We start from the raw sequence: 27,619 nt of genomic DNA on the forward strand, positions 1-27,619 counted from the left end.
TATGAGCCCCTAATAAAACAATTTTAAAAAAAGAGATAGTATTTCTATTCTGTGAACAGTAATAGTCTCTGAAACTCAGAGGGACAACTCTACTCTGTCCTATAACATAGCTATGAGTTATTGACACAATGACAGTGAATTATTATTATTATTATTATGGTTATAATGGTTATTTTGTGACTTACTGGCTTCTTTCAGATAGCATGATGTGTTTATTCATTTATTCATTTTGAATGATGTCCAAAAACCAAACTCAACTCCATCAAGTCAGTTCAGATTGACATAGTGGTTGTGTGTTGGCTGCTAATCCCAAGGCCAGCCTTTTGAAACAACCAGCTGCTCCAAGGAAGAAAGAAGAGGTTTTCTAGCCTCATAAAGAGTTACACTCTCAGAAACCTACGGGGGTGGGGTGAGTTCTGCTAGTCCTCTAGGTTCTCTATGAGTTGAATGTACAGCGTATCAATACTTAATTGCTTTTTTTGCCTGGATAACATTCCATTGTATGGAAATGGGGTATATTCATACAATAGAATATTTAGTTTGGTCTCACTTTGAATTTTTATGAATTATACTGCTATAAGCTTTTGTGTATAAGTTTTTTCATGGACATATATTTTTATTTCTCTTGGGTATATAACTAGTAGTGTAATTACTTGCTTACTTAATTTTTTGAGGGTTGAAAAAGGAAGGACAAATACAATATTACATTTTAACCTAATGGTGTCTGCATTAGTTCACTTTCCAAAGCACTCTGTTAACAAGGCTACTCACATCCCTCCTCAGTGGTCAGAGGGCTTCTCTGGAAAGCTTAATCCATGCGGGCTCTGCAAATGGATTTTGGGCTTTACTGTCACCCGTGACCTTTTGCAAACCGAATGCTCAGAAGTCAACCTTTAATATAATTCCCTCCTCTGATCTTAAATTTTATTACTGACAGTCCTTGAATCACGCAGGCTGGTGTGCTTCTTCTGTGTGGACTTCGTTAATGCCTCACTTAGGTGACTGCTTGTGTTTCACACTGTTTTCACCAGTTCTTAATTGAGTTAGTTTAAATCTTCAAAATCTCCTGTTTTAATTATGGCATTAATGCTAGGGTTAGTCTCTTGCCTTCAGTGCCAACTTTCTTGAATCAGCGCTTTAGGTGACTTTCGATAATGTTCTACTCCATCAAACATTTCCTAACTTCCTGGTCTTTATAGGATAAGGGCTATGCTCATTAGCTTAGTGAATAAAGCCCCCCTGGACATAGGTCTCATCTTTATTACCGTAAGTCATTTTCTATCATGATGTCTTAACTCCTATTTATTCACTTCAGTCATATATGATTTTTCATAGAGAAAATTCTGCATTGAATGGATGTGTGCCCCATCTTTTAATTGTACTGTATTTTAATTATTTCTTCAAATATCTATTTTGATTCTTAGATATTGAACAGTGATCATCTTATAATTGGAGAGGTAGAGGCTGTAGTACAGAAAGACTTAACTAACAGTTGGATGAGATTATACTGTAAATAGAAGAGTTATTAAAGATTTTTGAACTACACTGGGGAGATATGAGTAAAATGTATTAAGATGAGTATTTCCATAACATATGGTGAATTAGAACAGGAGAAATCATAAGAAAGGAAATTTAAAAATCATAACTATTTAGATTGAGTTGATGGATGCTTGGGACAAGAGAATGGTGGGGGAATCCCAAAGGAAGGATGTAATAGTATTATGAAAGGAGAAATGACTAGATATGATGATAGACTGGTTATGAAAGGGAGAAACATAGCTATTGGTAGCTGAGATTTCATACCTAGTTCTATGGGATGGCGGTGGTGCACTGACAGAAGTAGACAAAAAGGAGAACACAATTTTGGAAGAAAGATAAATAATAAGTCTTTGGGTAACGAATGCTGGGCTATGAGACAACCATTACTTGCCTCATAATGTTGTGTAAATGGACTCTCACATTGAAATGTTTGAAGCAGTCCCGAACCCTAACCTCACTGCCATTGAGTTGATTCCAACTAATAGCCACCCCTTATAGGGTTTCCAAAACTGTAAATCTTTACTGTAGCATACAGCCTCATGGTTCTCTGTGGGGAGGGGCTGATAGGTTTGAACTAAGTGACTTTGCACTTAGCAGTCTAACAGTTACTTGGCAGTAACTTGGCAGTGTCACCAGGGCTCTGTTCTAGCAGCTCAGTGAAAACCATATGCACTTGTTCTAATTGATTTAAAAATTTGACTTACACATGTAGGACTGTTTCTTGAGGTAAAAATGTTGCAAAAGAATTGTGCTGCCTTTCATTTCTGGAAATTTTGTATTTGGTAAAACATGTACTTATTTTAATAGCAATGCCTGTTAAGTTGGCCTATTTACTCATATGTCTTAAGTGATGTTACATCTAAAGATTTATGACTTGGATATAACAGAAACAAATATTCATTAAACTACTTTAATTACACAGATGCAGGACAGCTGGAGTACACATTGATGAATCATTATTCCCTGCAGCTAATACTAATGAACAGTTACCAAACCTACTTAAAAGAAAAGTAAGTATATGATTTCACTATAGACTGTGGCAATTATGCATTTATTCTTATTGTTTCTTAATGCTAGAAAATAAAACTTAAAACACAAAGGTTCAAGAGCTGTTTTACATGTGCTTTTTTGGTTTTAAGAAATTTGGTAGCTTTACACAGCATTTTTTAAAAGGTAAATTAGAGAGATTATTGTGTCATATAAATGCTTTGATATATTTATAGAGAAATGAAAGAAAGTATGGTTGACCATGGTACAATGACTTTGGAAGCAGTCACCCAGAGTTAGACCAAACTCCTATGTCAGGGCATATTGTTGTTTTTTTTTGTATAAGAAAGAGCTTTTATATCCAAGAACAGTTGATTATTGAGAAAACATCCCAGACCAGTCCAGATCAAGTCCATAAGTCTGATATTATCCCATATGCCCGATACCAATCTAAAATGCTCTTCAGACTCACAAACACATGCAATCACGCCAAATGCAGGACAATCACAGGGCAGTGGATGGAAAGTCTTGTGGATCTAGTGGTGCTGTAAGCATCTCAGCGCTGGCAGGAGTCTCCACGTGGCTGCTCCAGCTCCAGAGGTCTGGTTTCATCAGCCTCTCTCCATGGGTCTTTTTCACAGGGATGTATCACAGGGAGTGAGCAGAGAGAGAGAGTATCTCCCACCTCCAAGGAGGAAATCTAGGAGTTCCCAGAATCCTCAGGAGAAGGCCAGGCCCACACAGAGGCTTCATTGGCGATATCTTGATTGACAGGCTAGACTCCACCTCTACACTCTTTTTTTTTTAAATCATTTTATTAGGGGTTCATAGAACTCTTATCACAATCCATACACACATCAGTTGTGTAAAGTGCATTTGTACATCATTCTCAAAACATTTTCTCTCCACTTAAACCCCCGGCATTAGGTCCTCATTTTCCCCCTCCCTCCCCCGCTCCCCCATCCCTCATGAGCCCTTGATAGTTTATAAATTGTTATTTTGTCATATCTTGCCCTGTCCGACGTCTCCCTTCACCCACTTTTCTGTTATCCGTCCGCCAGGGAGGAGGTCACATATAGTCCCTTGTAATCGGTTCCCTCTTTCCTACCCACTCTCCCTCTACCCTCCCTGTTTCGCCACTCACACCACTGGTCCTGTAGGGCTCATCCGCCCTGGATTCCCTGTATTTTTAGTTCTATCTGTACCAGTGTACATCCTCTGGTCTAGCCAGACTTGCAAGGTTGAATTGGAGTCATGGTAGTGGGAGTGGGGAGGAAACATTTAGGAACCAGAGGAAAGTTGTATTTTTCATCATTGTTACATCGCACCCTGACTGACTCATCTCCTCCCTGAGACCCCTCTGCAAAGGGATCTCCAGTGGCCTACTAATGGGCTTTGGGTCTCCACTCCGCACTACCCCCATCATTCACTATGGTAAGATTTTTTGTTCTGATGATGCCTTATACCTGATCCCTTTGACACCTCGTGGTTGCATAGGCTGGTGTGCTTCTTCCGTGTGGGCTTTGTTGCTTCTGAGCTTGATGGCCGCTTGATTACCTTCAAGCCTTTAAGACCCCAGACTCTATACTTTTTCATAGCTGGCCACCATCAGCTTTCTTCGCCACATTTGCTTATGTGCCCATTTGTATTCAGTGATCCGTTCGACACCTCGTGATCACACAGACTGATATGTTGTTCCATGTGGGCTTTGTTGCTTCTGAGCTAGATGGCCGCTTGTTTACTTTCAAGTTTTTAAGACCCCAGACGCTATATCTTTTGATAGCCGGGCACCATCAGCTTTCTTCACCACATTTGCTTATTCACTCTCTTTTTCTTCAGCGGTTGTGTCGGGAAGGTGAGCATCATAGAATGCAGGGCATAGTCTTTTAATTCATTGCCCTCAGTTCAAACACTAGCATGAGCTCAGGAGTGCCCAGGCCACCTTCACTCTGACTGGATGGAGGTTCCCAGTACCCCTTCAGATTTTATCATTTCCTAGAACAACTCACAGAACTCAAGAAAAGGCTATAGTTAAAATTACAGTTTTATTATAACAAAACCCACCGCCTTCGCGTATATTTCTCCTCCTAGTAGCCCTCTAGGATTGGGATGAGTGCCCCTGTGGGTTTCCGAGACTGTGAATCTTTCCAGGAACAGAGGCCTCACTCTTGCCCATGAAGTGGCTGATGTTTCAAACTGCTGATTGTGTGTTAGCAGCCCATTGTGTAAACCACTATGACACCAGGGCTCAGAAAAATGCTATACTTGCGATTACAGTTTTGTTGTAGCAGAAAGGTTTAAATCAGAACCAGCCAATGGGACAGTCACGTAGGGCAAGGTCAGGGAGTCCCAGATACAAAGCTTATATTGACCTCAGGTATGAGTCACCCTCTCAGCACATCCATGTGTTGACATATAGATATTGTCAACAGGGAAATTTCTCTAAGCCTTGGTGTTCAGAGTTTTCATTGAGACTTTATTATATAGGTATGCTCGGTGGAATTATTGTTTGTCTGACTGAAATCAGTGTCTTTCCCCTTCTTCTCTAGAGATTTGGCTGATATGATGTGGCTTAAAACCCCAATCTGTAGTGATGGTTTGTCTGGCCTGGCCTCACCCAACCTGAGTCGTCTCTTTAGCAGGCCCACCATGTGTTATGGTCTGTTTTTGTGATTACTCGTAAACTGTCAGCTGTAGTCTGAAGGGCTCACCAAGAATAGCAAAGGAGCTCCAGTGGTAGGAAATTCTAATGGTTTAGAGAGTACCTAAGTTAGCCCAATTCTAAAGAAAAACCTAACCCATCTTTAATTATACAAGTGTAGAGGTTATACCTCCTGGCAACCCGAGACCAAGACTGGTCAGACTTTTTCTTACACACTAGGGGAAAACTAAAAATTGACAATAGCTGAGCAAACACTTATTTGCTCTAGTAATTATTTCAGGATGTAGTTTATTACAGCAGTAGTAAAATGGGTTTCTTTTATTTAACCTGAGTAACTTAAGTCTAAAGCAGATATATTCAAGTGTGGCTCTCTAAAATACTCACTACAGAAAACATACATCTTTCATTTGAGGTTGATTTCACATTTGAACTAGACAGTGAACATTTCTCTGTTTCTTATTTAAAATTTTCTCATTGTGATTTCTTTCTTTGAAAGTAAGATTTTTACCATCCCTAAGTCACTTTGTTTTCAAATAAGAATCTGTATTAGAGAGAAGATTTAGAACTTTCTCCAAATCGAATTCCTAAGATTAAGAGAAAAATAGTTGTGGACTTTTCCATATTCTCCGAAAGCATTAAATCATATATATCCACGTTTCATTCAGATAAGCTGAATTTGCTAGTGCAGCAATGGAACAGTTCTTTTAATCTCCTTCCACACCTCAGCTGATTGGAGGTGAAAAAAAGAAGATTCAAGAGAATGTCTTGACACTCTTCGATTCTCTAACTAATGGGTGTGGGTACACATAGCATTTTAAGAAAACAGTATTTTTAAAAGGTAGCAATACTGTCTGGGTATTTTCATTGTAAGATAGTTGATATACTATAGTTACATTACATTTGTAATGTAACAATCTTTGTTGAGTGCCTTAGTATTATTTTCGTCTCTGAAATTAATCTGTTCAATTTGACATATATTGTCTGGATTTTATTGGCTTTAATACATTTACATTATATTTTCACATACAGGCACATACATTTTACTTGAATAATATCCTATTGCATGCATTTTTTGAGGTCTTCCCCCTCTACTTCCCCAACTGGATAGTATGCTTTTGATCATTTTATCTCAATATCTATCTGTGAATATGTATAAATACAAGGGGGCTTCAAAAGGTTTGTGAAAGAATGGAATGAAAAGATAATGGAATTTTCTCCTGAATTTCTTTTTTTTTTTTTTAACATTTTATTAGGGGCTCATACAACTGTTATCCCAATCCATACACACATCAATTGTGTAAAGCACATTTGTACATCGTTTCTCAAAACATTTTCTCTCCACCTAAACCCCCGACATTAGGTCCTCATTTTTCCCCTCCCTCCCCGCTCCCCCTTCCCGCATGAGCCCTTGATAGTTTATAAATGGGTATTTTGTCATATCTTGCCCTGTCCGACGTCTCCCTTCACCCACTTTTCGGTTGTCTGTCTCCCAGGGAGGAGGTCACATACAGTTCCATGTAATCGGTTCCCTCTTTCCTACCCATTCTCCCTTTACCCTCCCTGTTTTGCCACTCACACCACTGGTCCTATAGGGCTCATCCGTCCTGGATTCCCTGTATTTTCAGTTCCTATCTGTACCAGTGTACCTCCTCTGGTCTAGCCAGTCTTGCAAGATAGAATTCGAGTCATGGTAGTGGGAGCGGGGAGGAAACCTTTAGGAACTAGAGGAAGATTGTATTTCTCATCATTGTTACATCGCACCCTGGCTGGCTCATCTCCTCCCCGAGACCCCTCTGCAAGGGGATCTCCAGTGGCCTACTAATGGGCTTTGGATCTCCACTCCGCACTCCCCCCATCATTTACTATGGTAAGATTTTTTGTTCTGATGATGCCTTACACCTGATCCCTTCGACACCTCGTGGTTGCATAGGCTGGTGTGCTTCTTCCATGTGGGCTTTGTTGCTTCTGAGCTTGATGGCCGCTTCATTACCTTCAAGCCTTTAAGACCCCGGACGCTATACTTTTTGATAGCCGGGCACCATCAGCTTTGTTCGCCACATTTGCTTATGCACCCATTTGTCTTCAGTGATCCGTTCGACACCCCGTGGTCACACAGGTTGATATATGTTGTTCCATGTGGGCTTTGTTGCTTCTGAGCTAGATGGCCGCTTGTTTACCTTCAAGCTTTTAAGACCCCAGGCGCTATATCTTTTGATAGCCGGGCACCATCAGCTTTCTTCACCACATTTGCTTATGTCCCCTCATATAATACTTCCTTTTTCTGTATTACGTTATATCACATGAACATGCCTTTCTCTTATTAACACATCAGTAAATCATTGCCTGTTTCTGTTATGCCGTATTGATACAACATACATAAGCTTATTAGATATCAAGAAGTGAAATTAGTAGGTAAAAATATTTTAACAATTCCATCAATGGTGTACATGAGTTACTTGTTTCCTAGCACCCTCACTAATGCTGAATATTATTAGCCTTCTAAATATTTTCTAGTCAGAAGTACTAATAACTTTTCAAACACTTAGCACTTAAATTTTGACCTATGTCTAGAAACATTATCTTTCCCTTTTGTTCCAAATGCAACTGCAAATTATATGCACACCTCTTGCCCACCCACTGCCATGGAGGGGATTCTCATAGTGCGTGCTGTTAGCTATCCAAATCTTACTTGGCCTTGCCACCAGGACGCCTTACTCTAGACCCTGTTGTTCTGGGATCTGTAAAGAGTTTCTCTTCTTCATTCCCCCTTGAGTTAATTCAGTTGCCAGCCACACTGGCTTGCTTATTTATTTACTTATTTTTTCATGTAGAAGAAACGAAATGTTTTATTAAGTCTTATGGTTTGCTTCTTTCTAAAATCCATTACATTATTTGTTCCCTATGTCTAGAACATTCCCCCCCCCAAAAAAAATTTATTTATGACTAATTTTCTCAGTACTGCGTTGTTTAAATTATATTTCTCAATAAGACCTACTATGACTAGACCAGACCCAAACCCTTGACATCAGGTGAATTCCAACTCAGTAATCCTATAGGACAGAGAAGAATTTGCCTTTGGGTTTTTGCCTCATCTTTCTTCCTTGGAGAAGGTGGTAGATTCAAACCACTGACCTTGCAGTTAATAGCCCAACACACACCCACTATGCCATCAGGGCTCCTTCTACCCTGACTAATTTAAAATAGAAGACCTTACCATTTATGCCAATCTCCCTTAACTGCCTTTTTTCTTCTTAATATGTACTATTTATGCCTGTCTCATGTACTACATTGAGTGGGGGCTTGGTGGCACAGTGGTGAAAGCATTTAGCTTCTCCAGGCATAGGTGGCTTGAAACAACCAACTGATCCAAAGGGGAAAGATGAGGCAGTCTGGTTCTGTACGGATTTATAGCTTTTGAAACCCTGTGGAGCAGTTTTATTCACTTCTTTAAGGTCTCTGAGTTGGAGTCAATTAAGACCCAGTGGGTTTGTTCTGTAACGTATCGCATTCCTAGGCAATTAGGTGGGGCTTGGCTCCTGAAAAAAATTCATAGGATTTCAAAATAACAATTAGGGCTTATATAATTCTAAAGTTTACTCCTGGATGAGAATGCAGTATAGCATTAGTAGTAAAGTAAAGATATACATCATGTCAAAGGCTGCCAGTAGAAGATCTTGGTAGGCCGTGTGGGACTTCCACTTGTCCTCCTTTCAGATGGGGCTGTTCAGGTGCACTTTCCTAGGGAGCATAACATTCCCTGTTGGAGCTACTTGTATACACTCTACTGTATACATTGCGTCCAGCGTTATAGCTTTCCAGGCAAGTTGTGAAGAAATAATGTTAATAAACAATGTTGACAAATAGATTCAAATGGCCCTTTAAATGACTTGGATCCATGATTGTTTATGTGTACCTTGATTAAGAATCAGTGCGGTGTAGATGCTTCAGCAAAACAGTTGGGGTCCATTCGAGGTCCGTTGGAATTAACTCACCCAGCATACACACTATTAATTAGTAAGTTAAAGAAGTAAACCTAGTAAGTATACTTATTTTCTGTAATTCTATTTTAGGGTATAAGATCCATGATGGCAGGGGGTTTTATTTGATTTTTGTTCACTTACGTATATTAAGACCAGTGCCTGACACATTAATAACATTTTTGTTAAATGAATGAGTAAACAACTTAAAACTCATAAACTAACTTATAAAGCAAGATCCTGAATCAAGGGCACAATTAGAATTCTAAATGACTAAAAGAAGTTCTTTCTCTAAGGCTGTTAAAAGGTGGTGAGACTAAGTACTAACACATAAATTTGGTCTTGTTGCTTAAACTTAACACGAAGAGACACCAATATTAGAACATTTATTTTGCCTTTAAGAGAGAGGTCAACATAGAAATAGTGGTAGGGAAATCTGATGCCTGGTTCAGTTTGGGTTCTAATGGTGATGACTGGGTTAAAGGTGGGAAATAATATTCTGAAGACAAGAATGTGTGCAGGTTGTGATTGTATGATACTGTTTTGAAGGAGACTTTCCCCTTTTTAATCAGAAGATGGTAAGATCAGAAATAATAGACTGCCTTCTGAATTTAGCCTGTGGGTTCATGTGTTTGAAGTGTCCTTATTTTTCACACTTTGTATATAAACAGTGCACTAAAAACCAGCAACAGCAAACCCCTCAAAACACAGACAAAAAGACCACAGCAAACTCACTGCCATTGAAGTTCATTCCGACTCATGATGACACTATAAGGAAGACAAGAACTGCTCCCTAGGGTTTCTGAATTAATCAGTCATTATGGAAGATGACTGCCTCATCTTTCTCCTGTAGGGCCATTGTTAGATTCAAGCTATTGACCTTGAGCTTAGCAGCCCAACCCATTATGCCACTAGGACTTTGCTTTCTAGTTTCTACTGGCCCAATTAAGTGAAATAGATATAGTAAGGATAAGTAAGTGATTTCTTTATTTAAAAAAAGTTTTAATTACTTTTTAAAAATTACTTTTCACTTTGTTTGGGGATGGAGACTTTCGTTGGTTATCAGAATATTGTGATTTGAAAATGCCCAGAAGAAAATTCTTAATGTACAGCCTTCTTTATGGTCTTTTAAGATATTTTCCCCTTTTTCCGATTGTACAAATTGCCAATTCACATAGTGCAAGAAAGACTTCTTTTAAAGGTTTTTGTTGTTAATACAAAATTTATCAGACGTTTGTGAAAATTTTCTTCCTTGTTCAGTATACAATTATTAAATTTATATGGTTTTGGGGTGTTGTTTTTTTTTTTACACAGCGTAGGTGTATGCAGCCCAAAGATTTTATTGCCAGAACACCAGAAAATGATAAAAGACTTCAAAGGAAATTTGAGAAAATGAGTGAAGAATTACAAAGGCAAAAGACAACTCTGGGTAAGTCACGACATATGCTGACCTTTATGTTCTTGTTCAGTTTAGTTGCCTGAAGCCCATTAGTTAATTGAAACTCCAGTCGTTTTGGACTAGAAAGAAAAAAATCAGATATTCCTGGCATAGAATAGGTGTAACTGTGATATGGCCAGAGTTGAACTAATTGACCAAAAAATATTAATATCATCAAATTTATGGAGCTGTCTGACACTTGGTCCTCTGGGGAGATGGATGGGGATTTTCTACTCTCATGTGGAGTTACAGTCTCAGAAACTTAACGGGGCAGTTCTACTCTGCCCTATAGTGTTGCTCTGACTTGACATTGACTCTGACGGGGAGTTTGGTTTTTTAGGTTTTGGTCTTACACTTTTGTTAGATAGAATAGGCAAACATTGGATGCTATTTCTTTAATGATTTAAAAACTAATTTTGGAGGGCATACAATCTTATGCTTGTGATCCACTCTGTTTTACCTTATCTCTGTGTTCTGTATTAGTTAGTATGCTAATGTGGCGTTGATAGAAACAACCAGTTTTTTGAAAGCATACGTCACAGTATATTAAGAGAAAAACATTGATTCTTCTAGTTTCCCTTTCTTTTAAAAAATTCTTCATATTTTGAAATTATTGAAATACAGTCATTGAATTTTATTTTAAATCTTACACACGTGTAACCGAATTGAGTGGAATGTTGAGCCTGTATGGTATAGCCAGATGATTTTTTGGAAGGCATTACTTTTACTATGAATTTTCATGCTCGGTCATCCCATTGTCTAATGAATTGAATGTCCACTCGATTCTAGTCCTTTCCTAACAGAAAGATTCTACCAACTCAAGCCAGAATCATGCCATCATCCTGGACATCTCTTTCAGTAGCTATCCATCAGGACTCTTACACCTGATGCTAAAATAATTGCTTGAGTTCTGCCATTTTTTGTCCTATTCCCTTTTAATTCATACCTACATATTCCCTTTCCTGTACCAATGCAGCAGCCCCTACAGATCCAGTGTCATGTCTTTATAATCCATGTTCCATGTTTTACTCAGAATGAAGTAAATCTCCAGTCAAATGGATACTCCCTGTCTCTAGTTTTAAATTCTTTTTTGCCATGCTAAGGACAAAATATTTAGGATAAATCCCAGGTTTAACATGTGCTGTAGTAAGTATAAGTAGCCCAGGCGCTGTAGTAGTCACGCATTGGGCTGCAGACCTCATGGTTGGCAGTTTAAAACCACCAGCATCTCCGCAGGAGAAAGACTGGGCTTTCTACTCCGTAAACAGTTACAGTCTCAGAAAGCCACAGCAGGGCCACTATGAGTCAGCATTTATAACAAATATAAGGTATTAAGGATTCGAATGTATTGTCAGAAATACAGTAGTGATTTTCAAGCCTGAGTGTTGTAAGGTATCCTTGGGTGATGCAAATGGCTCATGCTCTCAGCTGCAAACCTAAAAGTTGGAGGTTTGAGGCCACCCAGATATGCCTCAAAGAATGGACGAGGCAATCTACCTTTGAAAAGTAGCCATTGAAAACCCTATGAAGCACAACTCCACTCCAACACGCCTAAGTCACCATGAATCAGAATCAACTTGATAACAACTGGTTTGGTTTTAAGAACTGAAAAAGAGTATATTAATTTTTAGTTTTTTAATTGTTTTGGGGTGTCAAAATCCTCTGAGCATATGTCAAGTATGGATTTCTCAGAAGCGCACGATCTGCACTCTCCACGCCCAAACCCAGTGCTTTCATGATTCCAGGGTCACTCTAACCTTCCTTCATGCAGTATCGCCCTCGTATCGTGCTGTTGGTGTGGGGAGGGGGTGGGGGTGGAGCAGGGTCCTGTTGGTGACAGTGGCTTCTGAATGTTGAGGAATCTTACTTAGGCACTGTGTTGCATTCTTGCTTTACTTTAATCGTTGATCCTTCTTTCATCATTAACTATACTGCTTCTCAAGTTTTCATCTTTACGTGGGGATACGCTTGCCCAGTGCATTGCTTTGGGAGAGGGTTACATGAGATAATGCATTTCTTGTGCTAAGCACAACCCTGGACACATGGTAAATTGCTCAGTAAAGGTTACTACCATTTGTAGTAGCTGTGTTATTGTTATTGATTATTATTGATTGGTGGTGGTAGTAGACTAGTAGTAGTAGTAGGTAGTAGTAGATACTGGTGTTGAAAGGTAAAACTAATTGGGGATTAGGAGTGAAGAACTTTAGATTTCTAAAAAATATATCCTTGAATGGCATATTTTGTAGTATTTAGGCATTTGTTTCACTTAAAAATGAATTTTTGTGTGCTTGCAGATAATGAAGTACGTGCTCTTTTATTTGGATCAAATGCTTCATTGATGTATAGCCCTACAAAAGCTAATAGCAATCATCATAGTGTAATGGCGAAGAGATTACAGGAGATGAAGAAGAAAAGGGAAAATCTTTCCCCTACATGTAAGTGATTGCAGTTTAGAAATGTGAAAATGAAACAAGTAGTCAGTAGAAGTTATAAAGTATTTTTTCTAAATATGTTAATTTCTAGGTCTAATAAATAATGACCTATTTGATGGTAGATTTAATAATTTTTAACCTAAAATTTATTAATTATTCAATTTGAGTATATTTTCATAAAACTATATTTCTCCTCTTCTGCCCATAGTAACGTATCTTAGGCTGGTGGATTTTCTATCTTAAAGCTTGGGGATTTTTTTTTCTTCTTCTCCCTCACTTAATTTTCTTGTATGTAAGAATTGCGAAGGTTTTGTTCAGATTAGTAGATATCGACCTACCCTTTTTATTAGTATAACATATTGCATTGTTGATTGATAGATTTTTCCCTGTTTTTCATTAATAGAAAATAATGCTTCTAGTTCTTTTCTTTTAACAAAACAAAAAAAAAACAAGCCCACTACCATTGAGTGAATTCTTATTTTTATTTATTCATTTTTCTGTCTGTAGAGATAATGCTTCTCCATTTTTTACTATTATAGTGTGCAGTGGACATGCTTAAACATAAATCTTCTTAGGTGGAGAGCAAATGTTTTGAGAACGATGAGGGCAATGAATGTACAAATGTTTTACACAATTAACGTATATATGGATTGTGATAACAGTTGTATGAGCCCCTAATAAAACGATAAAAAAAATTTTTTAAGACCACAGAAATCTGTATGTTCCTGTGTATATCAATGATATTAATTCATCAAAACAGATTTTTAAAGTATTGATTGCTACTGTGAAATTTGCCTTTTAAAACTTTAAGACCAATTTACTTCATCGGTAATTTATACGGATGTCAGTTTCCACCACTTGGAAAATTAAATTTTAGATTGAAAAAAAATGAATTTTTGTTTTTGGTTACTAGTGAGGTCAAACGTCATTCTATGTTTTTGGCTAAAAGTAACATTGATTTACTTGCTGTAACCTTTGTTCATCTGCCTGTTCTTTTTTATCTTGTTTTTCCCTGTGAGAACATTTTATATATTGTACGTACTAAGAAGGAATTACATGTTCCAAAATTTTCTCGGAGAGTTCCAGTGTGGAGCACAATGTCTGTTAGGTAGTAAACACTCATGAATAAGTTGTTAAATACAATAACATGAACTGTTGTTGTTTATCATTTAACTTGCAGTGACTTTTGCCAAACACACAAATTGTCTTTAATGTAGACAAATCTATCCATCTTTTTTTCAATGCATCTTAAAGTTCATGTGATGCTTCAAAAGAACTTCTCTTTCACCACCCAAAAAACACAACAAACAAACAAAACCCCCAAGTCCACTGTTACTGAGTCAATTCTGACTCAGAGCAACTGCATTTTTTGGTCTTGATTTCTCTACCAGAAGGATTGGAAACTTTTATGTTTTCATCTATTAGCTTTGTGATTTATGTTTTAAGTTGTGTTGTTCAATATATATTGAATTTATATTTCTGATGCTTAATAGCAACATCGGATAGGTAAAGTGCATTTATGTCATTAGATTAATTTTGGCTTCACAGAGAAAATTAGTCAACCTCTCCTCCCCCACCAGCTTAAATGAGATAGAAGTGTTTCTTTTGTGTTGTCTTGTGTATAAGAAATCCAGAAGTGCAGGCACTTAAAAGTATTGCTGTTCAATAATGTGTTTAAGAATCTAGGCTTGTTTTTTGCTTTGCTTCTCTTAGTGTTTGACTGCCATTCGGGATTTTAAATGTTTCCCAGCTCTCTTAGCTCCCTTTAAGCAGCTTCCCCAGAAAACCCAATTTCTGCTTAATTTTATTGGCTAGGATTTAGCCACATGAGCCCTTTTGGTTATAGGTAAGACGGACTACTGTTTTTTAAAAAGGATGTATTGCTGCATTAAATAAAGTCCAAACAAAAAAACAAACTTAATGGCTACAGGATCAGTTACAATTTACAGCAGTAGAACTGCTCCTGTGGGTGTCCGATGCTCTAAGTCTTTACTGAAGCAGAAAGCATCATCTTTCACTTTTGAAATGGATGGTGGATTCGAACTGCTGACTATGTGGTTAGCAGCTCAACTCATAATTCACTGTATAATGAGGTTGTCTTTAAGAGGAAAGTGACAATACATAAAAAACTCCCAACTCATTGCCATAGAGCCGATTCCAATTCATAATTGATCTTACGTAAGGTTTCTGAGGCTGTAACTTTTCACAGGAGTATATAGCTTCATCTTCTCCACTGGGGGTTTGAACCACTAACGTTGTAGGTAGCAACCCTGTGGTTACTGGACAGTACCATAAGGACACATAGGTGTAAAAGATAACTAGCAGTGTTCCAAGTAGATCTCTCAGTTGTTTCAACGTAAATTTGTGTTCATACCTGTGTATGTGTATGAATGATTTTTCTTCATTGGCATTGTCAAATCTGCCACTATCTTGCATGCAAAACAGTTGAAAATACAGTAATGGAGAGCTTCCTGTCTGTGCTTACCTTCATCATCTTGACTTACCTTCTTTTTCTTGATTTATTCCCTTTTACAAGTGTTTGCTTATGTTTTCATAGAAAAGTTTCCTTTTAAATCATTTAAATGTTTTCAGATGTGAGAACAAAGCATTATTTTGTTTGTTTCTACTCTATTGTACACTCAGCCTTTAAAGATAACATTTATGATCATATTCTTAAAATCAATAATAGTGTGGATGTTGTCTGTGACACAGCTGGGATTTCTCTGTTGTGGAGGACTGTTTTGTGCACTGTCGACTGCTTAGCAGAATGCCTGGCCTCTGCCCATGGTGTGTCAGTGAATGCAGACTCCTCGCCCTACACTAGACCATCACAGTTGTGAAAATTAAAAATGTCTTTAGACATTGCCAAACAGGGGTCCCTTGAGGGCCCAAAATTGATCGATTGAGAACCACCGCTCTAGTTTCAGAGGTAACTACTGTGACTATCCATGAAAAAATAAGTCAATCAAATAGTATGACTAAGTGAAAATATTCGTTTTACTTTTAAAATACCTATGTTTAAATTTAATGCTTAAGTGTGTGTATGCTTATATATAAATGCTTAATGCATATATACATATATCTTATATAGATTATGCTTTATGAATGTAATCTATATTAGATTTAGGTAAGATTTGTGTGTATTGTGTATTAAGTTGGAGATACGAAGTGTAATAAATGAGTTGATATGCATATACTATATGGTAGAATGAATTATTTCCTATCAACTTCATGTACTAAAAAACCAAAAAATAAAACACTGAAGTTGTATAATGACATTTTAAAATTATATTCTAGCTTCCCAAATGATTGAAAAATCTCATGACAGTCCAGTTAATTCTCTGTGTCTAGCATCTCTGAACATTTCACAGGACTCTTCATGTTCAGGTAAAATGATTTTCTTTTTAATGATGTAATAGAGACTATTGCTGTTAGCTCTAAAGTAGAACTGATGAATTATGCATTTTTACTATTATCTGGGCACTGTTGTGCTTACCACATTCTCATATAATGACACCTACTGTGAAGTAGGTGTCATTATAATCCTCATTTTGCCGATGAGAAAACCAAGAAAAAATTATGTTAGACAGCATGATTATTTGCACACAGTGCGTGAGTGGTGGGAAACCTAAGATTCAACCTAGGCTGTCTGGCTTCACAGTTACACTCTTAACATGTCACACTGCTTGCCAGGTCTCAGAAACTGTGACAAACTTACTCAATTTCACGCATATTGAAATTGTTAATATAATAACAGTTGCTGATTTAGACACAGATTCTCTGGTTTGAAATAGCCATGGAGCCACTCTTGCGCAATGACATTGCTCTTTCCTTTGGGCTTACGATCAGGGAAGAGTTTTAACGCTGGCCTGGGTTTCTTTTTTTAAGTAGAACCTGAGTAATTTCAGCCAGAAAGTGCTAAGTGAATACTGGATGTTGCCAGTAGCATTTGTGAAGTTTTTATAAAGTGGAGGCCAGGCATTAATTCAGCAAACATTGAACCTGGAGGGAACGTTGTGCTAGAGATTTCGTTAATTTTTTGATCTTTTAAAAAATTAAATCTTTATTAATTTATTTCCAGATGATTGCTTTGCTGGTGTTTTACACCCATCATTTGATGATATTTGTGAAAACGCAGGAAGTAGCAATCAGGAAATAAAATTGGGAAGTCTCAGTAATGAAATTAGAAGTGACTTTTGTGTGTCTCTACCTGTATTGAAAACAAGCAGTACACATTCATCACCATCTTGCAGCTACTTCAACACAGTCACACCTCAAAGACCCATGGATAATCTTCCAAAGGACAAATCAGATTGGAAAGAGAATCTTGTTGGTGAAATAGGCACTCCTGAAAAAAGACAATCTGAAAGAGTATCAGAGATACTTGATAAGAAATATCCCATGTCTCCTATTTTATCTTCAGCAACAAGCTGCTGTTTGGTTCATTCAGGACCCAGAAGTCCCTCAGCAAAACGAAAGAGAACATCACCACACTTACAGTCACATCCCCCCAAAAAATTAAAGAAAAAATGGAATAGCACAAAATCTACTAAACCAAAAGCGCAACTGTTCAAGTTGGAAAACAGACCACATTCTGCAAACACATCTGTCAGAGAGACTTCTGATTGTGAGGACCCCTCGTATGATGATTACTTCTCACCTGTGAATCTTAAGGAAAGGAATTCAAAGCATCTTCTCTCTGAATTTCAGTCATCATTAAGCCCTGTTCAGTTCAAATGCAGAAGTAGCCTTTCAAAGAACGAGAGAGCATATGTATTAGAAATGTCTGATTTTTCCTGTATGGGTAAGAAATCGAGAACAGTCGACATCGCCAATCTAACAGCAAAAACTAGCTCCAGTCTTCAGAAACCTGCAAGTGATGAAGGAAGGTCAAGTTTGAGCTCCCTGACTACTAAGGAAACAGATGCTGTAGAAGAAACTGTGGAGTCTTCTGGTCAAACTGATCCTCAGAAAAGAGACGACCCATCCTCAGAAGGACATAACTTTCATGATATTATTAGTGAAATTGTTAATCAAAAAGAATGTCCAGAGAATGGACCTCCCGGTAATTTAACTCCTTTGAAAAGAAACACGGATAAAATAAAAGAATTGATTAACAGTAAAAGCATGCAGAAAGAAAGTAGTACTTCTAAAATGTTGAACTTGCCCGAGAGTGACACACATGATTATAAGCTAAAATTTGTAGATGATTATAATGTGGAAAAGTCAACAGAAGAAATGGAAAGTTTATCCAGAGGATATAAGGAAAGTATGTGAATCTCCTTTTTTCAAGTACCTTCATTATAATAGTATATATTTCTCACAATTTTTCCATAATTCAAATTATTTTTTAAAGCTTTTTCTTTGTCATATTTTTTGAAATATATGTCCAGTGGTAAAAGCCTTTAAAGATTTTAGGGTTAGATGACTTACTCCACTATTGAATTTCTGGGCTAATTGGTTAAATGCGTTGGTTTTGTTCCTTTATAGCTTTTCCACTATAAAATGATTATCATGTCATGGGCTTAAATTTTATGTATATATATAAATCATTTTACTGGGTGCTATTACAGTTCTTATAACAATCCATATGTTAATTGTATCAAGCACATTTGGACATATGTTGCCATCATAATTTCTAAAACATTTTCTTTCCACTTGAGCCCTTGGTAGCAGTTCCTCTTTTTTCCCTTCCTCCCTCATTCTCCCACTCTCATGAACCCTTGATAATTTATTTATTCTTTTCATAGCCAACACCACTTGCTGTCTCCCTTCACCCATGTTTCTGTTGTTCCTCCCCTGAGGCAGGGGTTGGGGGAGGGGCTATTCATTAATCATTGCTATTGATTCCCCATTTCTCCCCCTTATACCCTCACCTTCCCCCTACCCTATTGGTATCGCTACTCTCATTATTGTTCCTGAAGGGTTTGTCTGTCCTGGATTCTGTGTGTGGGGAAAAAAAATTTGTTTTGGTTCATAGCAGTGAGCCTGTTTGTTTTTGAAAAGAAATTAAAGTACAGTAAACCATTGATTCTGTCAAGAAAAGATGACATGAAAAAGTAAATTTGAGACTGTGCTATCAATACTTGATTTTGAGGAAACTTTGGGTAACATTAGCTATAAAGAAAAAGTGCAATTAATATCTTTGCTAAGAAGTTCATTGTAAAACCTTGTTTAATGTCAGCTTATTTTGCTGTAAACATATCTTTTAAAGTGTGTTTATTCTTATTGCAATCATAGTAATAAACTGGGAAAAGCAACATACATAATGATGAGCGATGTAATTATCGTGTAAGCAAGTAACAACAATAAACAATTTTACAGTTTGTCATAAGAAGCCTAAGTAGGTTTTAACAATCAACAGGGGAGACTTAAATTTTAAATACTAGTCCTCTCTATTGGGCGGTGTTTCATTTTGTTGCACATGTGGTCATTCAGATAGCACCCAGCAACTACTACATAACCATCAGAGAGCTGCGACTTGAATAAGACCAACTTGGGTCTTTCATAAATTTTTTAACTACCTTGTTTAAGAAGTTATGAGAGTTGGTAAAATCACATGTATATATTTTTCAGAATTTCAATCCCCCAAAACAGTATCACAAAAATTGGGAGTTCAAACTCACTATTTATATCCGGGAGAAAGATGCAGGGTGTCTGCTCCCATACAGATTGACAGCCTGGGAAACCCCGAGGGGCGGTTCTCTGCCGTGTAGGGTTGCTGTGAGTAGGAGTCGGTGGAGTGGCACTGAGTGTGGTGTGGGTATTTCTTGTTTATCGTTCCAAACCTAATAAAATCGATAAACAGGTTTCCCTTTGGCTTAGTGTGTTTTCAGTATATTTGTTTTAAAATTACGTATGTCAGTTGTAAAGTTGATACAGAACAATAATTGACTTTATTTCAAAACAAAGTAAGGACATACAAATATAAATAAAGGAAAAGATAAGTCTTCAAATAGTAGGGTGTCCACTTTAATTCCAGTGTTATAAAGAAAAGGTGTAATTCTCATTGAACTAAATATTATTTGTATTATCCTTGCTAAGACAATTTCCCTGTGTCTACAGGGTAAGTTAGAAGAGGAAGAAGGCAGGCGCACAAGTTGATTTTAAAGTTTCTGAAACTAGAGGAGATTTTAAGATCTCGTTGATCATACTGTGTTCACAGACAGTGGGTGGTATACAGGCAGGATCTTGGTGTAACTATATTTGATTCACAAAAGAAAAGAAACATTTTATTTGCCCAAATATAATGACAACCTGTTTTATAATTTGTTCTATAAATAGGGTTGCCTGTCCTATTTTATTTTATTTTTTCTAATCATTTTATTAGGGGCTCATACAACTCTTATCACAATCCATACATACATCAATTGTGTAAAGCTCATTTGTACATTCATTGCACGCCTGTCCTATTTTTTTTTCTCATTGATTATAGTTTTGTTTTTTTTATTCTTTTTTTTTTAGTTTTATTTTATTTTTTTAATTAAAAAAAATTTTTTTAAACATTTTATTAGGGGCTCATACAACTGTCATCACAATCCATACACACATCGCCTGTCCTATTTTAATGTAATTCTGAAGAGAGCAAATTAAGGATTTCTAGAATAAGAAAACACTTTAGATAATGCCTGTCCTAAATCTAACCCTTTGTATTTAAAGATAAAACTAAGGTTCACTGGCGTTTTAAATTGTTCTTAATTCAACTGGAACTCAGATATCCCAGCACAATTTGTTAATATGCCTCAAATGAAACCATATAGCATTCAGGTTAATTTGGAAATACTCACTTGCTGAAATTGTGGAGCGGTGAAAACTACAGTTCAAGTTATACCTTTCTCAATCTTTTTTGTTGAAATAAAATGGTATTAATTTCTGTTTTCAGTTTAAATCTGTTACTATTATTGAAATGTAAAACCAATCCGATGCTATCAAATTTTTAAGAACAAATTATAAAATAGATCCCATTCCAAAGATTGATTGTACATGAACTGAAGGAAACTCAAACTCAGTGCCCTCTGAGTTATTTCGGCCTGAGAGTGGAACTAAAGGACAAGTAGGAGTGCCCGTGAGGTTTCTAAATGCATCGTGATGGAAGCAGATTCCTACACAGCAGCTGGTGCGCATGGCCCACAGATATTTAGGCTAGCAGCTGAGTGTCAATCACTGCACCAGTACACTCTTGAATTGACTTTTTGGTTTTGGTTTTTGAAGTAGTAATCTTCGAAATCATGTTATCCAGTAAACTTTACTTTAAAAATTATTCTCTGATTTTATAGACAGTACACAAGTAGCATTCTCATTATAATAAAACTGATTTAAAAAAGCAAAATTATCCGTTCCCACATCTTTTACCTTTTGCTTCTAATTCATTTATTAACTACTTATTCTGGAAGACTTGCTAAAGCTTCTGGAACGATAACAGGCTAAACAATAAAAGCTACAGAAAGATTGGAACCAGGTCAGTAAGCCCTTCTCAGTTTTTGAAAAGAACTTTGAGCTGTTTTGTTTTGGTTTTTAAATGTAGTAAGTCAACAGAAGGGTTTAAACATGGGGGGGCAGGTGAGGGGAAGATCTGATTTAAGTTTAAATATAATTCTGGATACTTTATGGAGAGTGAACTATAGGCAAGAGTGATTGCTAGAAGCAATCATGAATAACTTAATGTTAATTTTTAGATTTTGGGGGGATGTGTGTGGGTACTGACATACTGATAAGTGTTTTGCGGGTTTGGGGGTGGTTTTTTGTTTTTTGTTTGCAGTTGTGGGAGTATATTCTGCAGGAGAGAGACTTGGCAGTCTGCTCTGGTAAAGAGGCCCTTGGAGACCCTGTAGAAGGTTCCACTTCATCCTCTAGGATTGTTATGAGTAGGAGTCAACTTGAGAGCAATCAGGTTTTTTGGGGGGTATTTGTTGTTAATTGCCATTGAGTCAGTTCCAACCCATAGCGACCCTATGTACAACAGAAAGAAACATTTCCCGGCCTGGTGCCATCCTCACAATATTCCCAGGCCTGAACCCATTTTTGCAGCCACTGTCAATCCATCTCATTGAGAGCCCTCCTCTTTTTTTTGCTGCCCCTCCACTTTATCAAGCATGATTTCCTTCTCCAGGGTCTGTCTCTCCTGAAAACATGTTAAAAGTTTGTAAGATGAAACTTTACCATCTTTGCCACAACGGGGCACGCGGGGTGTAATTCTGAGAAGACAGATTCTCTTGTTGTAGTCCTTGGGACTTTGAGTATTCTTCTCCAGCGCCATATGATTATATTTTCTGTTGCATATTATACATGAATACACACAAAATTGTTATATTAGAAGTGTTTTGATATTGGAATCAGGGAATCAATATATCTTTAAAAAATATAGTTGGTATATATCAGGAGTTAGCAAAATTTATAAGGGGCCAGATAATAGTTTAGCATTTGTGGCTCAAGAGAGACAATTGTGATGTGTAGGTAGTTGCTTAGTAGGTATTTATATAATGAGGAAAAAAACTTCAATACTTTTATTGAGATCATAAATATCTTGAAAATGTGTATAATTTTTTTTTGAATATAGGTGTACCAATGAGTTCTTCTCTTTCACTTTTTGTATTTAATTCATTTAGTAACTATTTATTCTAACAGCCATACTCCAAGCTTCTGGAATAACAGAATAAAGCAGTATTCCTATATTAAAAACTATTGTAGATAATTGTGTTTTTTTTGTTTGTTTGTTTTGTTTTTGGGTGTGGGGAGAGAACGCCCTGGTGTGACTACGCACTGAACTGCTAACCACAAAGTTTGCAGTTCAAATTCACCAGCCACTCTGCCAGACATCAATGAGTCTGTACTCCCATAAAGATTTAAAGTCTCAGAAACCTAAAGGAGCAGTTCTACCCTGTCCAAAAGGGTTTCTATGAGTTGTAATCAACTCAACGGCAGTGAGTTTGGTTTTTTAATGAGAAGACTAGTTCACTTTCAGAAGAAGGAACAACATTTTGCTTTATTGAAATTGAGTTTCCATCAAAATTGATTATAAATATTTAATGTGATGTGTAATAAGATCTCACATTTTTTGTTTGGAATTGCCTTTTTAACACAAGTATGCCAAATACACAACCTAGGACTTTCATTGAGTTTTTTCATTGTTTTGGAAGGTATTTATAGAATTCGGTTAGATACTTCTGATATTTGCCTTTTAGCCTGTCCTTGTATTTCAGATTAATAACTTCCAATTAATGGTTAGGTGGAAGCTTCCTGATTATGATTTTAAATAATAGATTTTGTAATTTGGAAATTTTGTAATTTGGAATGAATCCAAATTTTGTAATTTGGAAACTGGTAGCAAGTGTACAGTACTGCTTGGTATGATCTAGCTGTGGAACAATGAGATAGCTGTATTAGCTCCCAAAAAGTGGTTTTCGGGAAAATGAAACGCTTTGACAGCACTAGAATTGTATAGAATTAGCTTGGCATTATTAACACTCCCCCTCCCCCCACCCACCCAGCCAACCAGAACCCTTCTGACAACCTGAAGTCAGCTTTAATGACAAATTTTGAAGCCTATTGGTCATTCTGAACTAGCATATAGCTTGGCCCCTAGCTGCTAGCCACCAGGCAAAATAGAAGCAAATACAATCCATACCCTCCAAACTCTTTCCCATTTTTGTTATTCATGCTGAAAATTTGTAAGCACAGGCAAGTACATTGTACATATGTTTTGAATTTCAGTATATGTAACTATTAAACTCTTCATCGGAGCTAATAGTCACCAATATTTAGAGATTGATGATGGCTATTGTCTCTTGTACAAAAAATCTATTTCAGACTTAAAGCAAGTCTCAAACACACTGATATTTATTAATGAACATTTATTGACAACAGTTAAATAATTCACAAAATAGACTTATGTGAATGTTAGTTGTCAAGTTTCTTAGTCCATACTTTATTTGAAACATTTACAAGAGAGAAACAATATTGGTGGCAAGTTTCTGTAAACAAACTCCGCATTAGGTAGCTAGCTAACATTTGACTCTAGGACTATTTAAGGATTACTGTAAGTCTATAATATCATCCCTAGGGTTATAAGCTAGTTAATGCCAAGTTTTACTATTCTACACATTCATGGAGGATTCCCCTGTACTATTTTCATGTATATTATTTTATATTGTGTACATGATACTGTTTTAATTTATCTAGTTTACTTGAATTTATGATTTTATCAGTGAGGAACTGCTTCTAACATCAATTATGGTGACAAACAGGCTGACTTATTCTAGCAGTTACAGCTCAATTCTGTTGTTCATTTGTCAGCTTAGCAAAGGATCTTATATTGCTTGAAGAATTTATAGGAGTTGCTACAATGTTGTGTTTTGCTTAACATGTTAGCTGACCACTCAGGAAATTCTTGATGGTGATAAACTAATACAAGTGTTTACTATCCTGTCCATGCTAATGTATTTAAACTACATAAAACTTGTCATGACACAATGTTGCTTGTCTCCGTTCATTAATCCCTGTGATAGAAATAAATGAATCCTTTGCTGATTTCAGTTAGAGGGTGGTCACTGCGGGGAGCTCTAGGTTGGAAAGGATTATGAGGTCATATCCTCTTTGAGGCAAAAAGTGGCATGATTAATTAGTAGTGTCTAATTAGAGAAGTGAATAATATGGCTCAAGATGAGTTGTATTTGGATTATAACTTTATGTAATTGTGAGAGAAGTATGGGCAAAAGTGCTATAGTAATTTTCTATAAAGACATTTTTGTATATTCAAATTCATATTCCTAAAACTGAGTTAACTACAGTCTGATTTGCCTTGCAGCCCTATAAAAAATTTTTATGCATTTAACTGATATAATTAATGCATCTTATAAAGCTTATCAAAATGTTATTTTAGGGTTAAGTTAATGAGAAGTATTTTGTACATGTTAAAGTTATTCTATCAGGCATTTGGATCATCTTCACAATTATAGACTGTTTTTTATATTCATGAGTATTCAAGAAATTAAATCACTATTTTAACAAATGTACTGTGATAGGTAGGTTTATTGTGCCAACCTGGCCAATAGGAACATATGGGATTAATAAGATCGCAGTTTTATTGGAGGGCAAAGAGATAAATGGCTCGGTGAGCCTGCTTTTCTCTCTCTTGCTCTCTGATGATCCGACCAGTGTGCAGCTGCTAATTCTCTACCTCAACTTGTGAGCTACACTGCCTGTGGTACTGCCAACCCGTGGATTGCGTCGCTAGAACTCAGGGTTCCTTCAAGACCTGCTTCGCCACACTGCTGATGTATACATTATTTGACTGTGGGACTGTCAGATCCTGTCGTCTTGCTGACTGTTGGTGACCCGCCCTTGGAAAACTCAGCTGTCTGCTTCCTTGACCTTGGACCCACTGGCCCTTGTGAGTTGGACTTCCAGTATATTAACTTCCATGGAAGTGAGTTGAACTGAGCCCTCTGTAATGCTGTGTGGACTAATTAGCTGTTATATTCCTTCATGCTGTATATATCCATATATATATGTATGTGTGTGTATATATATACATACACATACATACATATAATCAAAAGTGTCCTGGTTTTGTTTCTCTAGAGAACCCTGTCTAACATATATACATATAAATGAATTCCATATTTCAGTAAAATTAAGCAGTATTGTTCAGTTGCTACTGCAATCAGTTTCAAAACACTCTCCTTGAACTCCTTGATAACAGATCCCTTTTACCTACCCACATCCCTCACTGTACTCCCAAAGAACCCTTATTCTATTTGCTGTTGATCATTCCTGGGTTTCATAGAAAAACATATAATAAAGATTCAAGAAAATTTTATGCTCATAAAAATACATTGGACATAAACTCCAATATGAAAATTAAAAAACAACAGAAGCCCAGAAAATATTGAAAACCAGATCAAGTCCAAAGTTTTAAGAGGGGAGTTCAAGTGACAACGTTTTAGCCTGTACAAGGCAGGTTAATCACTTTGATGTCTTGTAGTCATCTCTCCAGTACTCTGGTAGAAGTTAATTTCCATCCCTCACTTAAGGTTACAGGGACACCACCAGAGGCGTATGTCCCTTTGTAGGTCTCACAAATGTATCTTGGGCTTCCACTATCATCCATAGCCTCTGCAAACTAGAGTCTCACAAATCAGCCTCTGAACAGTTCCCTCCTCCCGTTTTGGATTATATAATTTACAATCCTTGGGTCATGGATATCGCTATGCTTCTTCCTTATGGATTTAGTTGACATCTCACTTAGATGGCTACTTGTTTGGAAACAAGCTTGTAACACCCAGACATTATTCTGTCTGATAGGTGGGCACCATCTAATTTCTTCATCGCACTTTGGTATAGCACCTATATATCCTGTTTTCATCATGAGGGTGCATATCGAGTGATCAGGGCCATGTCATAAGAACTAAGGGTTCTTAAATTGGAGCTAGGATTTAGTGTGAGCCCAAAATCCGTCCTTGGATCTGTTTTCATCTGCCTCTGTCTCCCCTTAGAGACTATGTTTATTTATGGTAGAGAATCTTCACGATCATCTCCCTGGACCATAAGGACATTCTGTTATGAGTGTCAACGATAAGCCCCTGGTACTAATTTTTAAAACATTTTTAAGAGAGGGGTATTAGGCCTGTGTAGGTTAACTACATATCACAATAACTGGATTATCCACTTGTACAGAATAAATAACGTGCTTGAACAGACGCTATTTACACAAACAATGGGAGTTGATTGTCAGGCAAAATTTAAAATGATAGTCACTGATAATGGCAATTACAAGTCTGCTGGAATAATACCGTAGGGCATTGATGTATGTGCTAAGTCAATGTTTATCCACCTAGTGACAGTTCAGTACTCTTGGCAAAGCTTTCTCCGGCTTCTTCAAACACCATGAGTTTTCAGTCTGTAGTCCTCTGATTACAGGTGTCTTTGAGGTAGATTCCAGTTCATCTAGGGCACTTTTCCCCATTGGATCCCTCTGGTGCGGCCTTTGGAGTGTTTCTGTACCTTGATGATCCAGGATTCATTCCCCTAGTGTTCTATGACACTTGGCCTGGGATTCCTTGTATGTTTTAAATTGAACCGTAATTGTACTTTGACAATTCAAATCATACTAAAATATATGTAGGCTATTTTTCTCAACCCTCTTTCTCAGAACCTCCTCGTCCCCCTCTCAGTTCAATGGATATCTGCAACAGGAGGCTGGCACAAGTGTTACAACTCTGGTTGCTTTGGCTGATGGATTGTCATCCATTCATTCGTTTGATTTTTCATCAATCATATGTGCACTCAGTACTACTCTGGGCTATGAGTCTTAATTTTGTTACTTGGAAGTAAGATGTTAGAAATGAGGTGTTTTTTTTAATCCTCTTGCTGAGGAGTAGCTTTGGCATGAGCAAAGTTCCTCTTAAGGCTTTTTCTTTTTTGTTGTTTGAGATGAACTTGTTTGACACTAAAGGCTCCCAATTCCAATTCAGTTTTACTTTTCCTCTTTTTTTTTTTTTTTTTGTTTTGAAGCCACTCAAACCACTATTTAGGTTTGAGGGATAAGGAATCTGGAGGCGCATTTTTTTTTGGGGGGGGGGCGGTT

The 27,619-nt window shown here is 37.1% G+C and overlaps 1 protein-coding gene across 2 annotated transcripts in view; it reads left to right on the top strand.

The window, feature by feature from the left end:
- The window catches only part of MCPH1 (microcephalin 1), a 343,376-nt gene that overhangs the window by 31,099 nt on the left and 284,658 nt on the right, over positions 1-27,619 (top strand). For both annotated transcript variants that reach the window (XM_030884654.2, XM_045286702.1), the window contains 5 exons: positions 2,462-2,549; positions 10,480-10,594; positions 12,898-13,038; positions 16,333-16,422; positions 17,117-18,304. In XM_030884654.2, the coding sequence (XP_030740514.2) occupies positions 2,462-2,549; positions 10,480-10,594; positions 12,898-13,038; positions 16,333-16,422; positions 17,117-18,304 (1,622 nt within the window). The remainder of the gene's footprint in view (positions 1-2,461; positions 2,550-10,479; positions 10,595-12,897; positions 13,039-16,332; positions 16,423-17,116; positions 18,305-27,619) is intronic.

Source organism: Echinops telfairi, unplaced genomic scaffold (genome assembly GCF_000313985.2).
Source record: "Echinops telfairi isolate 266 unplaced genomic scaffold, ASM31398v2 ScPeMD7_9;HRSCAF=40, whole genome shotgun sequence".
Taxonomy (NCBI): domain Eukaryota; kingdom Metazoa; phylum Chordata; class Mammalia; order Afrosoricida; family Tenrecidae; genus Echinops; species Echinops telfairi.